Source organism: Marmota marmota, unplaced genomic scaffold (assembly GCF_001458135.2).
Source record: "Marmota marmota marmota unplaced genomic scaffold, marMar, whole genome shotgun sequence".
Classification (NCBI taxonomy): Eukaryota; Metazoa; Chordata; class Mammalia; order Rodentia; family Sciuridae; genus Marmota; species Marmota marmota.
This window is the reverse complement of record NW_025999977.1, coordinates 35476594-35493373: the sequence shown is the minus strand read 5'-3', so window position 1 is coordinate 35493373 and position 16780 is coordinate 35476594. Positions and strand designations below refer to the sequence as shown.

General features: G+C 39.2%; 1 protein-coding gene across 4 annotated transcripts in view; it reads left to right on the top strand.

The window, feature by feature from the left end:
- Positions 1 to 16780, top strand: part of Ttc27 (tetratricopeptide repeat domain 27) — a 155937-nt gene that overhangs the window by 99186 nt on the left and 39971 nt on the right. For all 4 annotated transcript variants that reach the window (XM_015479784.2, XM_015479785.2, XM_048804572.1 and 1 more), the window contains one exon: positions 4162 to 4389. In XM_015479784.2, coding sequence (XP_015335270.1) covers positions 4162 to 4389 — 228 coding nt within the window. The remainder of the gene's footprint in view (positions 1 to 4161; positions 4390 to 16780) is intronic.

Genomic DNA, 16780 nt, shown 5'->3' with positions numbered 1-16780 from the left:
ATATCATATACACACACCTACATGATGGAATATTACTCAGCATTAAAAGAGAATAAAATTATGGCATTTTCAGGTAAATAGATGTAGTTGGAGAATATCATGCCATGTGAAGTAAGCCAATCCCCAAAAAGCAAAGGATGAATGTTCTCTCTGCTATGTGGATGCTGATTCATAATGGGGGTGGGGGTCATGGGAAAAATGGGGGAACTTTGGGCAAAGGGGAGGGACAGGTGGGGAGGGCATGGGGGCAGGAAAGATGGTGGAATGAGATAAACATTATTACCCTAGGTACATGTATGAGACTGCACATATGGTGCAACTCTACATCGTGTACAACCAGAGAAATGAAAATTTGTGCTCCATTTGTATACAATGAATCAAAAAGCTTTCTGCTGTTATGTATAGCTGATTGGGACTAAAAAAATATATGAGCTATTTCTTTCTCCCCAGGATACAAATACCTCGTAAATAGTTATATTTATTTACTGGTTTGGAGAAGACCAGAGAGAAGTTATCTGTATACTTGTTATGTTATTGCAGTGCTCTTTCTAAGTGGTATTGGCTTTTCCTTTACTTTTATGTAAGAGGCTCTAAGACTGTGAGTCACGACCTAGGGATAGGAATTGGGTGAGAGGCAGTGTCCTGGCATGGAAATTAGGGCATCTGGTCTCTAAACTTAGGTTATTATTATTTTTTTAATGTTACATGTGCAGATCAAGTTTGAACTTCGTAGGCTGCCCCTCTGATTTGGTCTTTCATGATTGGTCACCACTTAAGATCCATGCTAATGCAACCATTCCGATCATTACTCTGGCTGTGCGTATTGCTCTAGGGGTTCCAAGTATCATCAAGTCTTTACCACCCTGGGTTCTAATCCCTGTTGAAATCAACAGGAGGCCCTCCAAACTTTTCCCCACCTTACGCAGGACATTTACTGTGGCCCTCTTCAAGTGTGCAGTGTCTTCTCCATGCAATGTGTTTATCAAAGCCAAAGTGAAGGAAGCATTCTCTAGGCTCTGTCAGGGGACAGAGTCAGGGGCGGGTGAGCAGGTTGCAAATGATAAATTAACAACAGCCTTTGCCTTTTAAGATGTTGGATTCTTTCCTCCACATTACACTAAGGAATTTCTGGTATCTCAACTTTGTTTAGTTTTGGCCACATTTGAGTCCATGTTTTAGTCAAGCAATTGAGCAGATAATTTAGAACCGTCCCCAGCTGCTTGAGTTAGTGCTTTGAATCAAAACTATCTGGTGAGTATCTAAATTCAGCCTGATTTAAATTATGACCCCATTTCTCTCTGGCTTAGCACTCTTTTTTTTTTTATTTTTTTTTTTATTTTTTTTTTGGCTTAGCACTCTTAAAATCTCTTTCACCACTTGATCCCAAGGTTTTCCCCCTATAAATTAACAATACCTTGCAGTTCTTTTTGTAAGATTATCTATATGTCTGGAGACAATGAGTAATGGAAACATGCAGTCATCATAGTGTCTTAAGCAAGGTAGCTTTAGTGTTATCGGATAGGACAGGGATACCTCTGCTGGTATAGACACTCAGTAGTAGATTTGCAGGGTTCTGTTAGCTGAGTTATCCCAAATTTGAAGTCCCTATTTAAATTCTTGGATCTAGTTCCGTCATAATCTTTAGCTCTTGGCGATGATGAAGTACATTTTCACTGTTGCATTAAACAACAGATGTAGTTCCTATTGCTGTGTAGCAAGCCTGCTAGAAATGTAGCGGCTTAAAACAACAGCAGTCATTGTTTCTCTCTTGTGGTTTCTGTGATCAGGAATTCAGGAAGGGCTTGACTGGAGCGTGGCTTGGGTTCTTGTCCGTTTGCAATCAGATGGTGGCTGGTGTGAGGACCACAGGGGATGGGACACTTGGGGACTGGCTGGGCAATTTTGTCTCCTCATCTGGATCTCAAGACCTGTCTCCATGTGATTTTTTCCTCATGAATTAGCTTGGTTTTTTAAAGTATGGTGACCTCAGCACAGTAGGACTACTCATATGAATCACTCAGCTTTAAAAGCCACACTGTGTCACTTTCATCATAATCACAAGCCCACCCAGAACAATCACTCAATAATAATAAAATGGGGGTATAGCTGGAAGCTAGTAGAAGTCTAAACAGAAGACTAAAACATATTCAGTTAACCCAATCAAATTCCTTTCACATAGAACTAATGAATCTGAATTCATCCTACATTACACTTAAGCAATTCTGCAGGAGTAGTATCTACCTATGTTTGATTTTGGTGTGTCATCTTATCAGCTACAAGGTAAAGTAAGTTCTTTGAGGTTATCATAGAAATTCCCTGGTTCTCTAACCTTGAAGAATTAAAACACTGAGGGTCATTTTTTTCCTTTGAGCTGTCCTGTGAATTTGGAAGCAGACAGCCTACCTCACAGTTATTTTATTCCCTCCTGGTGTCCCATCACTTGGTACAAAAAAAAACTTGTATTGGGTAGATGCGTTATGATAACTCAAGAATTCTTTTGTGACTGGATACCAAGGACTTTCCATGTTGTCCCCCTTCATGATCACTGCATACTTGCTATGTTCCAGCCCTGTTGGATCAGATAACACTTACAAATTTCCATTTTTCTCCAGGGGTACTTTGCCTGCAGTCACTTTTATGCCCTGTTACTGTAATATACAATTATTTAATTGTATATCATAAAATCCACCGTAACTCGCTAAAGTGGAAAGAAATAACATTAAGTGAATTTGCCTTCAGAATTTCTGGGGTAGTGTGTATACCAAGTTTTAGTGCCATGTCCTCTAGAGACATTGCTACAACCTGTTGTACATAAGTTTGGTTAAATGCATCTGTTTATGGGTGACCTTACTGGAATTATGGTTAGATATATTAACTATTGCATTATTTGTGGATAGAGGAATTATGTGCATTATATTCTAAAACCTCGTGTTTGTTTTGGCTATTTGGGACTTAGAATTATTTTCCCTTAGAAACTATTTTATAACTTCTGATTCCATTTTCCTACTAGGCACGGAAGCCTACATTATCCACACTGTGTCACAGATGCAGAAGAGCCAGCATCCAAAGACATCTCAGGAGCACATCCCTGCTTTAAAAGATTTCTCAAAAATTAGACAGCTTAAGAATTATGGAGGGGCTGGGGTTGTAGCTCAGTGGTAGAGCGCTTGCCTAGCATCAGTGAGGCACTGGGTTCGATCCTCGGCACTACATTAAAAAATAATAAATAAAGGTTAAATTCTTTAAAAAAAAAAAAAGAATTATAGATATGTCCAACCTAGAGGAAATCTAATCTGTTGACTTTTAGATTATTCAAGGATGGCTTTCCTTGGTCTCTGCACCCACTTGGCAGTCTTAGCATCTTTGGTGCTACTACTACTATTTGTGTGAAGGTATTATTCATGTGTGAAGATGCATAGTAGCGTTACTCCCATGTTTCTTGCTGTCTGTTGAAATTTATCAGAAATAGCGTTGCAGACATGGATGTGGGAAGTGGAGAACTAGTGGCAATGAGCATAGAATTAGCTTGAGTGATGAGGTGGCTCTGAATTGTGGACATGTGGGAATAGAGCTCAAGCCCCTGCAGTGTATGGAGGATGACTTTTAACGTCTAAAGTGAATGGACTGTCTGGAATTAGATAGCTCCTGTGCTGGCAAGCTTGTGAGGTGAGATGTGGTAGGTTTTTAGCAATGCCTATTGAATTGTACCCTGTGCCTTCTTTTGTAAATTCTCAGCAATCCCAGTCTTCCCAAGCACAACATTTTAAAAAGAACACTCTTTTTATTGCTGTTGGGTAGAGGTAAATTAAAGGCACTACTCTAATAAATCATCACAGTGGTGGCACTATAGAAAGGAAAAGGGGCTCATTAGGCTCATTTTTCTGATATCATGAAGTGTCTTGGTGTCTTTCTTTGGGATTTCAGAAGGTCAGGAAATCAGGACTCACCTGTTTCTTCTTGTTCCTCTTTTACCTATATACCATATCAGTATATTTTCCCATCAGGCCTCTCTTATGCAGCCTGTGTCCTACCTAGATGCCTGGAATAAGCAAGTAATCTCAAATGTCAAAAATAAAATTTTGGATCATATGGAATAAAGGATGTATATAGGCTAAAAATAGTTACAATGAAGCACTTTCATTATTTCTGTTGTTGTTTCAGGCAGAAGAAATCCTCAGGCAAGAGCTGGAGAAAAAAGAAACACCAAGTTTATATTGCTTGCTTGGAGATGTCCTTCGAGACCACTCCTGCTATGACAAGGCCTGGGAATTGTCCCGGCACCGCAGTGCTCGGGCCCAGCGCTCCAAAGCCCTCCTTCATCTTCGGAACAAGGAGTTTCAAGAATGTGTGGAGTGCTTTGAACGCTCAGTGAAGATTAATCCTATGCAGGTGAGAACCGCAGGTGCACTGTCCTCCTGAGTGAGTACCTGTTTCTGCCCTAATGACTTGTGAGTGTCACCTGGAGACCTAAGGACTTAGGCTCTAATCTACTTTTTGCTTGCCACCAATGGTGGACAGTGGTTTTTCTCTTATTTCTGTCACTTTAGCTTTATATGTTTTAGTTGTTGATAGACCTTTATTTTATTTATTTATATGCAGTGCTGAGAATTGAACCCAGTGCCTCACACATGCCAGGCAAGTTCTCTACCACTGAACTACAATGCCAGCTGCTGTCACTTTAGCTTTTCTGGTGTTTCTTTCTCTTATCTGTCTTTAACTCTAATGCAGCTATTAAGAGCACACCATTTTGAGCAGCTATGCAAGGAAGAAAATGAATGAGACTCACAACTGTCAGACTTCACAAGCAATTACTGAAGTCAGTAATATAAGTAGGCCAACATATAGAATGAATTGATGATAATTTAAAGGGATAAAGTGTATATGTAAATAAATATGAATGCTTCTCCTTCTTAAAGTTTGAAAAGCTAATACAACGTTATTAACGTTATTAACGTTAGTGATGTTATTAACGTTATTAACGTTAGTGACAGGATAAGTTCATAGGAGAGGACCTGATTTTGAGGGGAACAAGATTAACCTTATTTCATACTTAATAATATTCAGTTAGTAAAAATGATTTTATTATCAGAAAGTCATTTTCTTCTACCAAACTATTTGTAGCTGCTTTGTCACTTTATCACTGCATATGCAACTGTCAGTCAAGGATCCTGGCAAGCATGCGCATTAACTTGATATTATTCTAATTAAATTATTTAGTTATAATTAGGTACAAATGATTACTGAGTACTTACTATGAGCCGAATACCTCTTTTGGCATTTTGCCAGTGTTTAAATCCAGAGATTTTGACTTCAATACTGACACTTTTCTTTTATTATAGTAAAATAGCATATAATTTACCATCTTAGTGTCTTCTAGATATACAGTTCAGTGGTGTTGAGTATATTCATATCATTGGGCAACCAGTTTCCAGAATCTTTTTTAAAAAAAGTTGTTCTTTGTAGTTATACATGACAGTAGAATGTATTTTGACATATCATATGTACATGGAGTATAACTTCCCATTTTTGTGGTTGTACATGATGTGGAGTTACATTGGATGTGTATTCATATATGAACATAGGAAAGTTATGTCTGATTCATTCTACTGCCTTTCCCACCCCACCTTCTTTCCTTGCCACTTCCCCCTGTCCAATCTGGTGAACCTCTATATTCCCACCCCCACCAATTGTGAGTGAGCAACTGCATATCAGAAAGAACATTTGTCTTCTCTTTTTTGGGGAATTGGCTTATTTCACTTAATATGATAGTCTTCAGTTCTGTCCATTTACTGGCAAATGCCATAATTTCATTCTTCTTTGTGGCTGAGTAATATTCCATTGTGTATATGGAATGTACCACATTTTCTTTATCCATTCATCTGTTGAAGGGCACCTAAGTCAGTTGGTTCCATTGTGTAGCTATTGTGAATTGAGCTGCTATAAACGTTACATCACTTATAGTATGCTGATTTTAAATCCTTTGGGTATAAACTTAGGAGTGGGATAACTGGATCAAATGGTGGTCCATTCCAGATTTTCTGAGGAATATCCATATTGCTTTCCAGAGTGGTTGCACCACTTTGCAGTCCAGCAATGTGTAAGTGTATCTTTCCCTCCCATATTCTTGCAACATTTATTGTTACTTGTATTCTTGATAATTGCCATTCTGACTGGTGTGAGGTGGAATCCCAGTGTAATTATAATTTGCATTTCTCTAACTGCTAGTGATGTTGAACATTTTTTCATATATTTGTTAACTGATTGTATTTCTTCTGTGAAGTGTCTCTTTAGTTCCTTTGCCTATTTATTGATTGGGTTATTTGTTGTTTTGATGTTAAGTTTTCTGAGTTCTTCATATCGGTCCAGAACCTTTTCATCTTTTAATAAAAATTGAAATTCCATATCCCTTTAACAATAACTTCCCACTTTCTTTCCTCCAGCATGGAAAACCACCATTTACTTTTGATTTTATGAATTTAACTACTTTATGTACCTCATCAGTGCAGAACTGCAGTAGTTGTCCTTCTGTGACTAGTTGATTTACCTTAGCACAACATCCTGGAGTCTTATCCAGGTTGCAGCATGTGTCAGAGTCTCTCCTTCTGTAATGCTTCATACTATTCCCTTCTGTGTATGTATTGTATTTTGTTTATCAGTTTACCTGGTAGACATGTGGCTTCCACCTTTTGGTTCTTATAGTGCTGCTATGAACATGAGTGTGCAGAAATGGTCATTTTTAAACAGGGTAGACTCAGGACATGTCTTTTGCATTGAAAAAAATCACAAGTGCCTTTTTGTATGTGTGATGCTGGGGATGGACCCCTCGACCTTGTGCTTGTGAGGCAAGCACTTTACCACTGAGCTATATCCCCAGCCCCAGCAGTGCATTTTTTTGGCAGATTGATGGGATTGCTTACTTCCCTCACTCTAAGTAGTGAATATATTCAGAAACTTCCAAATCAGGTGGCTAGTAAAATACGGGAGAAGAGAGTAGGACTGATGTAAGTACCAGATAGCAGCAGCTATAAGTGGGTGGTTTTGGCAGCAGGGATGCTTAAAGCATACTTAGGATCTAGTTTTTGTTGACAACTAGGGATGATTTTGTTCTCCACCCCGCAAAAGGCATTTGACAACTTCTGGGGACATTTTTGGTTTTCACAGTAAGGGAATATGGGTGTGTGCTTCTTACTGGCTTCTAGTAGGTGGAGACTGGGGATACTATGCTCATAATGCATGGCACAGCCCCCCAGAGCAAAGAATGTGGCCTGTGTCAGTAGTGTCATGGTTGAGAAACTCTGCTCTAACTTGATCAACACATTATTATTATTATTTTGTAGAAAATAAAACTAACTCAAATCAGTATTATTAAAAGCTTATTTTTCCAGGGTTAGGGATGTAGCTTAGTGGTAGAGTGCTTACCTAACAGATCCAAGGTCCTGCTGGGTTCAATCCCCAGCACTGAAATTTTTTTTCTTTTCTTTCCTTTTTTTAAAAAAACTTTTTCAGAAAATTATTCTGCTTATCTTAGTAGCCTCTGTCCAGAGTGCAGCTAATCACAGGTTCTGTGTGAATGAAAAAAATGAATTCCCTCCCTTGGCCTGCCGTAGTTTCAGTTCCATCAGTGGCAGGCACCTCACAGATGAATTGTTCTCTCGAGCTCTCGTCAGTCCCATAGCTTTAAATACCATCTGTAAGTGACAACTTCCTGGAAGCTCTCCAAATTTTGTTTTCAGTCCTGTCTTCTCCCCTGAACTCTAGATTCCTATATCTGCTTCCTTAATCTCCCCACTCATTACTCTAACTCAGCATTTCCAATATCTGAAACGTTTCCCCTCCTAAAACCTGTTCCTCCCAAGCTTATCCCCATTCCTGTGAACAGCAGCCTCATTCAGCCGTGAAGTAATCCTTGATTCTTCTTTCCCCCGTGCCCCTTATGCAGTCCATCAGCAAATCCTAGTGCATCGACCTTGAAAATATGCCCAGACTTCTTCTTAGCCCCTGCCAGTGCCCTGGCCCACATCCCCACTGGCTCACCTGGTTAATTCATAACTTCCTTTACTGGTCTTCCTGCCTCTTTCCTTGTCCTCATTTGTCTGTTTTTCGTGGACATCCAAGGTAATCCTTTCAAACTCAGGTCAGATGTGTCACCTCTTTGTTCTGTAGCACTGGCGATGGAAGCCCAACTCCTTTAATATCTCTCAAGGCTTTTCCAGTAAAGTTCCTGTTCTTTTTTCCTCCTCTTTCTTCCTGTTCCTCCCCTTTTTATCCCCATGTTCTTCTTTGTTCTTCTCTGAATAGACCAGATATACTCCTGCGTCAGAGTTTTAGCACCTGCTCTCCCTCTGCCTAGAACAATGTTCTACCTTGTTCCCTCACCTCATGTAAGTCATTGCTCATGTCACTTTCTTAGGCCTTCTGTGCTCATTCTATTTAAAATCACAATCCTACCTTAGAGTCCTGATTTTCTTTCCCCACTTTCTTTTTCTTTGTAGCTCTTAGTACCTTCCAATATCATATATGGCTTACATTTTTTAAAATAAAAATTACTCTTTTTCTTCAACTAGAATGTAAGTTCCACAAAAGCAAGGATTTTCACATGTATGGTTCATTTCTATTTTCCTGGTGCCTGTAACAGTGCCTTGCACATAAGTGGTAGTTAATAAGTATTTGTTGAGTGGGTGAACAAATAACATCTTTAACTGCTCAGTCAAATATATACTCATCATTGTGTGTATAACACTGAACCAAAGGATGAAGAAGTAACAGCATGTCACTGCATAGTCCAGTTTGTACCCTCAGGTACAATATAGTGAAACGAACAGAGACCAGACTAACACTATGACATGTCAAAGAATACCCATTGGGTTATTTGTAAAGCACTTATTTTTATAGAAAGGCCAAGGAAAACATTGGTACCTTTCATAGACAGTGAAGTGAAGATGCTGAATTTGGCTTTGAAAGACAAGTAGTAGTTGAACAGGTAAAGGAAGGTCAGTGGTGAGGACATACCAGGCAGGGGAATCCTGCAACCAAAGTGTGTGTGCACACACATGCGTGTGAGGGAGCAGAGTTGTTAGTGGGTAGGCTGAATTTTCAGAGTGAGAGGAAATAGGGCAGTGACAAAGGGAATGCTAGACTGGATTCATTTTATGACAGGGCTAAACTGACCTTTTCTTTGGCAGTTAGGGAGCCACTGAAGGGTAAATTTGTTTGGGGCCTTATTTTAAATGAAGGGATGGGGCATGCAAGGAAGTGATTCGGGAGGTAATTCAGGACTGGCAACGCTCACTCGTTTTGGAACATAGTAGGTGGAGACAGAGTTGGGAGACTATGTACTAGTTTAGTTTGGGCCATGACAGTTACTGGTGTGGGAGGAACACGTGGAAGGAAGGATGACGTGAGGGAAATTGCAAGGGAGGAATTGACAGGGCTTGATGGCTTCATTATATAATTTAGGACTAATTACTTAGACAAAGAAATGACAATTGCACAAAGCAGAGTCACAGTACAAACAGATGTTATGTGAGGATATTTTATAATCTGTCATATGGATCCAATTCAGTCAGACTGTAAGTCATGTCAAGATATGCAGGCATTTGATGCTGCAGTTGTAGAGAGCTACTAAATACACACACTCAAACACCACACACTTACTTTAACGTGCGATCCAGTTGGAACTCTCTCTGAAGAAGGAGCATTCCTCTATGCCATGTTGTCTCCTTTAAGCCCCACAATGAAGGGAGATAGAAAATGGAATTTAAGACATTCTCTCTTCTCTTTTCAAACATACCCAAACAATTAGGCTTAATAACACAATTTAGGCAAACTGAGAAAGGTATTTGAATGGTTTTGATATAAAAATGTTTTGTCTTGCAGCAGAATGGGCTGCAAAGCTAAATGCATTGTCTGTGGTGCTTTTGTGGAGAACCAGAGGACGCGTGCCATTTGGGTCTGCATTTAGAGATTGCTGGCTGACATCGCATTACACCCTCTTCTCTCATTTTCCCAGGCAACTTCTGAAACTCCTAAAATTCAACCTTAGACTTTGGAGGGTTTGGGGGTGTGTTTGAAACTAAAGAAAGTGGGAGAAAAATTCAGTCAAATCTCCCAGGAAATATTTCTCAGACCCAGGACCATAATTAAAACATAAATTCTACCCTTGGGTAGTTATTATTCTATTGTCCTCTCTATGCAAAATGTAAAAATGAAGAAATTAAAAGTTATCAAACCAGTATGTGTAGTATTGAAAAAGTAGAATGTTACTTCCTATGAACTTTTCCGTCCCAACTCAATACACTAATCACTCATCTTTGTAAGGTCAGGTGTTACTAGCAGTGGATTCGAGGGTTCACTAAATACCTGGAACTGTCCCAATGCTTGCCTGTTATCCTGGTAACCATGCAGTTTAGTGTTTGTTCCATATTTTTCCTTTTTAAATGAAGTACTATTCTGAGTAGGTATATTGAAAGAAGATAGGATGGGGGCTGGGGTTGTAGCTCAATGGTAGAACGCTTGCCTAGCATGTGTGAGGCACTGGTTTCGATCCTCAGCACCACATAAAAATAAATAAAATAAAGGTGTTGTGTCAAAGAAAAAAAAAAGAGAGAGAGAGAGAGAAGAAGGGATGGGTTTTCCTAGGCATCCATTTTGTTCTTTCATTTTCTGCCATAGTCTCATCTAGTACTGTCCTTAATGAGTGTGCAGTGAATGGAGTGCTCACTGTAATATGCTCAGATCTGAAGAATGAGAAGTAATAGCTATTTTCCCCTTACCCCTTTCCAGATGCATCTTAACTAACATTTCCCTTCCTAGGACAGCATGGAGGATGCTTGCTGGTAAAACCAACTATGTTTGCTTCAGTGGTTAAGGGTAGCCATCTCCTTCAGGTCTTCAGTAGTGGTGGGACAAATATTTGAGCCAATGATTCTATGAGCTCCTTCGTATATAACAGACAATTAGTGCGATGCTGTAGTCTGTAAGGTGTGCGAAGCTGCCTGGCTGCCAGTTGGCAGGATTAGTGGAAAATTTGGGAATTCAAGCTTGATGTAAGGGGACATGTTACGTTTGGGTCTGTGGTATTCCCCTGAAGCCCATGTGTTCAAAACTTGGTGCCCAGTGCAGCAATGTCCAAAAGTGGAGCTTTTGGGATCTAATTGAATCACAAGTAGATTAATCCATTTATAAATTAATAATTTGAAGGAACTAAGAAGAGGTATAAACTGTAGGCAGGTAGGGCATGGCTGGGGGGAGTAGGTCGCTGGGGGCATGCCCCTGGGGACTATAACTTGTCCCTGGCCCCTTCCTTTCTCTTTCTGCTTCCCTGCTTCCATGAGCTGAGCACATTTCCTCCCCACACCCTCTGCCTTGATGTTTCTGCATAGGAGTCACCTGATCATGGACTGAAACCATGAGTCAAAAATAAGTCTTTCTTCCTCTGAATTGTTTCTCTCAGATATTTTGGTCATAATGACAAAAAGTTGCCTAATACAGGAAGAGAGGCAGAGCAGTCCTGCTTCGAATAAAGCATATGAAGAATAGTCTGAGTTCTGTTACTAAGTTTGTTTTTTTATTGTTATTTTATGCTGTGTTGTTTGGTAATTTCTTAAAAATATTTTTTTAGTTATAGGTGGACACAGTGCCTTTATTTTTATTTATTTATTTTTATGTGGTACTGAGGATTGAACCCAGTGTCTCACCTGCGCTAGGTGAGCACTTTACCACTGAGCCACAACCTCAGCCCCTTGTTTGGTAAATTTTTATAGTTTATAACAAACCTTTTTGCTAGCAATAAAACAATCAAACAAAAAATCTACAATTTTAGAATAATTAGAAACTCAGGAGTGGTGGAACACATCTGTAATCCCAATTACTCAGGGGGCTGAAGCAAGAGGGTCACAAGTTCAAGGCTAGCCTGGGTAACTTAGTGAGACCTTATCACATAATAAAATAAAAAGGATGGAGGTGTGGCTCAGTAGTAGGGTAATTGCCTAGCATGCATGAGGCCCTGGGTTCAGTCCCCAGTACCAAGGGGAAAAAACTCAATTTTTGCAGGTTAATGGATGGAGTTGGAGAAAATATCATGCTAAGTGAAGTAAGCCAATCCCCCAAAACCAAAGGCTGAATGTTCTCTCTGATAAGTGGATGCTGATCCATAACAGGGAGGAGGGAGGCATGGGAAAAATGGAGGAACTTTGGGCAAAGGGGAGGGACGGGAGGGAGGGTGCATGGAGGCAGGAACCCTAGATATGTGTATGACTGCACATATGGTGTGACGATACATCGTGTACAACCATAGAAATGTAAAGTTGTGCTGCAATTGTGAACAACAAATCAAAATGCATTCTGCTATCATATATACCTAATTAAAATAAATAATTAATTTTTAAAAGGTTAATGAATGAATGTGTAATTTCACACGGTATAGTTGACATTTACTCTCCACCTAAGGATCCGTGGCAATAACACTGACACACGAAAACCAAAACATCCATCTGTTAAAGAAACAGTAACATTTATGTTGAATGTTTTTTTTTTTTTTTAATTTTTTAATATTTATTTTTTAGTGATCGGCGGATACAACATCTTTGTTTTGTATGTGGTGCTGAGGATCGAACCCGGGCCGCACGCATGCCAGGCGAGCGCGCTACCGCTTGAGCCACATCCCCAGCCCCTATGTCGAATGTTTGTGTGATTTTTTTTTTGTTTGTTTTTTAAGAAGGCTGTCTCCAAAGATGACAGTTGTAGGAGGTGAATTTTCAGGTCATTCTTTGATGTTTGACTTTTTATGTAGTAAAAATGAAAATGAGTGAAATTAGTTTAGAAAATTAGGCAATATCAGGTTTTTCTTGTATGTATGAAATATGAGAGCATAGCTGTTAATTGACTAGAATCTCTTGGCAAAAGTACTCTGTAAATAGTTGAATTTGCCAGCTTTGTATTAGTAACATCAGATGCTTCAAATAGAAGATCCATTAATTTATTTCTTATAATGGTTTAATTTGTCTAACTAAATGGATTCTAAATAACTTTCAGAAATTCATTCTGTCATAGGGGAAGCATATGACATTACTCTGAATGCCATTATACACTCAGTTAAAAAAAGTTAAACATTGAAGATAAAACTGTTTTATGATGGTAATAAGGATACAAATTACAAAAAATAAGGTGAAATTTTAATTTAATATATTTTTTACTATTCAGCAAGTAATTTTATTTTTGAAAATGTTTTTTGATTGAACTGATCTTATAAGTGCTTTGATATTTTGTGGACCAACAATTGGTTGGTCAATAAATAAGTGTTTAAAAAATCATCTAATTTAAATTGTGTTTTAGTGTTCCAATTCACCTTCAAAAATGTTGCAGTTTGAACAGTACATCATATGAAAGCATTGTCCAGTGCCTGTTGTGTACCAGACATGAGTGTAGCACTGAATTAGGCTGTATTAGCCTATCAGCAGATAGCAGTGAGTTTATGTTGAGAAATGATATGGATAAAACTAGTTTGAAGAGGGCCTTAAATGCCCTGCTTCAGGGTTATCTAACTCTTTGGATGTGGGAGTCTATTGTAGTTTTGAATAAAAGAGTGATATCACCAGAGTGGTATTATAGGAAGTTCAAGGAGTGAATGTCATAAGGGAGACTTGGTTACTTTAGCAGTGAGTATGAAAGAGATAGAACTGATTGAAGTCTTTTTTAAAGAAGAAATTTCTGGGTTTGGCATTGGGCTGGCAGGATTGATAGAGACCTTGGAATCAGAAAGGATGTCTAATTAAAAAGGAAAATGTCTTTTTTGTGCTATGTGTGTCTAGTGCTAGGGATCAAACTGAAGGCCTTGTGCATGCTAAAGGGCATATTCTATCACTGAGCTACATGTCCAGCAACAAAATATCTCTGTGGATACCTGTGGGGAATTTAGGAGGGAGGGGAAAATCTTTTGAGGGAAGATGATGTGATTTTGACTGGTGAATATGAGGAGATGGTGTTGTGTCTAAGCAGAGATGGCTGGTAGCCCATTGGAGATCAAAGCTCCATGGAATGATGCTCCACGGTGAGGTGAGCATGGAGCATGCAGATGGGGCTTTCTGTGGAAGTGAGTTGAAGCCCTGAAAGTGAACAAGTTCCTCATAGAAAACTGTGTTGGAAGAAAACAGTAGGCAGTGTCCTGAACTTTGAACATCTCCATGAGTGGGAGGAAGGTTAAAAAAAAAATGTTACCAGTGAAATATGAATCCAGCAAAATACAACAGAGTCTTGGTCAAGGAAGGGGTTTGTGGAAACTAAAGGAAGAACATGTGTCGGTGAGTGATGTTGTATGTAGCAATGAAGTCCAGAGAGGGCCAAGAAGAGATTATTGGATTTGAGCTTACTGGTGACCTTCAAAAACAGATTCTGGAGAGTAACAAGTGAACGGTAGGTTAGGAAACAGATGTAGACTATAGACCTGACTTGGGAACATTAGGAGCATGCCAAGAGATGGGAGCCAAATATAGAGTGTTGAACTCAGAGAGGCCAAAGAATCAAGGAGAGCTTGTCAAGATACCAGAAACCTTTATTTGGAGAAGACAGAAATGGAAGACTTCAGTGGATAAAGAAGAGAATGCATCCAGTGGAGAGATTGAATGTTATAAAGAGAAAGGGGAAGAAAACTCTGGAACATTATTCTAGTACAGAATGGAATGAAGAGAAGGGATGAAGGTCTTCGCTCCAAAACAAGGACTTTCAAATGAGACTGGAAGGCAGAGGAGACCCTTAATATTATAATATGTATCTGTGTTTGTTTTTTTAAAAATATTATTTTTAGTTGTAGATGGACACAAAACTTCTATCTATCTATCTGTCTATCTATCTATCTGGTGCTGAGGACAAACCCAGTGCCTCACACATGCGAGGCAAGTGCTCTGCCACTGAGCCACAGTCCCAGCCCTGTATTTGTGTTTATTAAGCATCTATATTCTAAGCTAGTATGTTAGAAGTTGTTATAAGTTATTTTAAAGTATTGAGGAACACACAAAAAATTATGTTAAGACATGAACTTTTACTGTCCTGTGATTTTTATGAGTTAAATGGAGAAAGGAGATATGAATAATGTGGATGACCAAGGGTTAGAGTAAATAAGCAACATGCTTTAGGTGCCTAGTGATGAAAGAGGATGTGAATGATTGGAAAAGTGTGATGGGAAAAGTGAGTATTGATGTGGACCAGGAAGAATGGTTAGGATTGGATAGGAGGGGGGAAAATGGGAAAATGCGTTCCAGGAAAGGAGACTAGCAGATATAAATGTCAACCACATAGAGAGCATACTTTCTTGGTAACTAAAGGATTTGACTGTTCTCATTTTATTCAGTTATAACAATAATAGCTGCTGATGTTGAGTATTTGCTGAGTTCCAAGCACTGCTCTGTAAGCATTTTGCATATATTTTTAATGCTCTGCACAACCATTGAGATATTTATTGTTTTTATTCTCATTTCACAGATGAGGAAATACAGATCTAAGAAATTTGTCCCAAATCCTGCAGCATATGGGGGGTGGGAGCTAAAGGTGAGATTTCAACTTGGGTGTTCTAGTTCTTTTCTCTCAGAGCTTTTCTCTCAGCCTCTTTACTGTTTTATGTCTTGAAGATATGATGTTAGTAAGTAATCTGTTTTGTTGAGGCCAAGTTGGAGAGCCCAGAATACTGTACTATCAGGTTTGAACTTTTTTCTTTAATGAAGAGCCATCAGGGCTCTCATCAGAAGCAAAGTGGAGATGTAAGATCGATGGTTTGGAACTATCTAGCACATGATAATGAGTAAGTCTTCTTGAGTCCAGGGAATTACAATTGAAGCAAGGCCATCCTTCCCAGCCTGCTGATACACAGAAAACCATATTTCTATGATACAGTCCTCCATGATTGTATTCATCCTGGAGTAAACATTCTCTTTCAATATTTTTATTCGAAATGGAGTTAGTTTCTGTTGTGCATTTGTATTATTTGTGGTGGGAAGACTCAAGGATGTTGGGTCTCACATTCCAGTGGAGAAGACACGATGAACATATGTGAATAATATGTCCAGAAAAAAGCATTTCTTTCCTTTTTGTTTCTTCTTTCTCATATTGGTAAGCAATGAAAAATGAAACTCCAGAGGTCTAACTTGCATAACTGCCAAGAAATTCAAGCACTGTGATAACATCTGGGCTGTAGCTGCACCTAAAGTATGATGGGGAGGGAAAAGCTTCGCTGCCTTAGACCTGGTTCTGAATTCTAGGAACCCCAATGAGCATAAGGTAGGCAAATCTCTTTGTCTTTCTGAGCTTTTGTAATATAGGAATTACTTTCCCTGTCAGTTTACTGCTGGAAAAAGTAGAGACCGTGCATGTAAAGAATCTAGCATTGTCATAGGTTAGATATGAGGTGTCCCCCAAAAGCTTATCTGTGAGCAATACAAGAATGTTTGGAGGTGACATTATTGGATTATGAGAGCCTTAACCCACTCAGTGTTAATCCACTTGAATGGATTAGCTAGGTGGTAACTGTAGGCAGGTAGGGTGTGGCTGGAGGAGGTAGGTCACTGGGGGTGTGCCTTTGAGGCTTTGCTTCCTGATGACCGGGTCCTGAGCTGCTTTCCTCTGCCACAGTGTTCTGCCTCACCTCAGGCCTAGAGCAGTGGAGCTGGCTGTCTGTGGGCTGAGATCTTTGAAACCATGAGGCACACATAAATCTTTCCTCCTCTAAAATTGTTCTTGTCAGATCTTTTGGTTGCAGTGACCAAAAAAAAAAAAAAAAAAAAAAAAAAAAAAA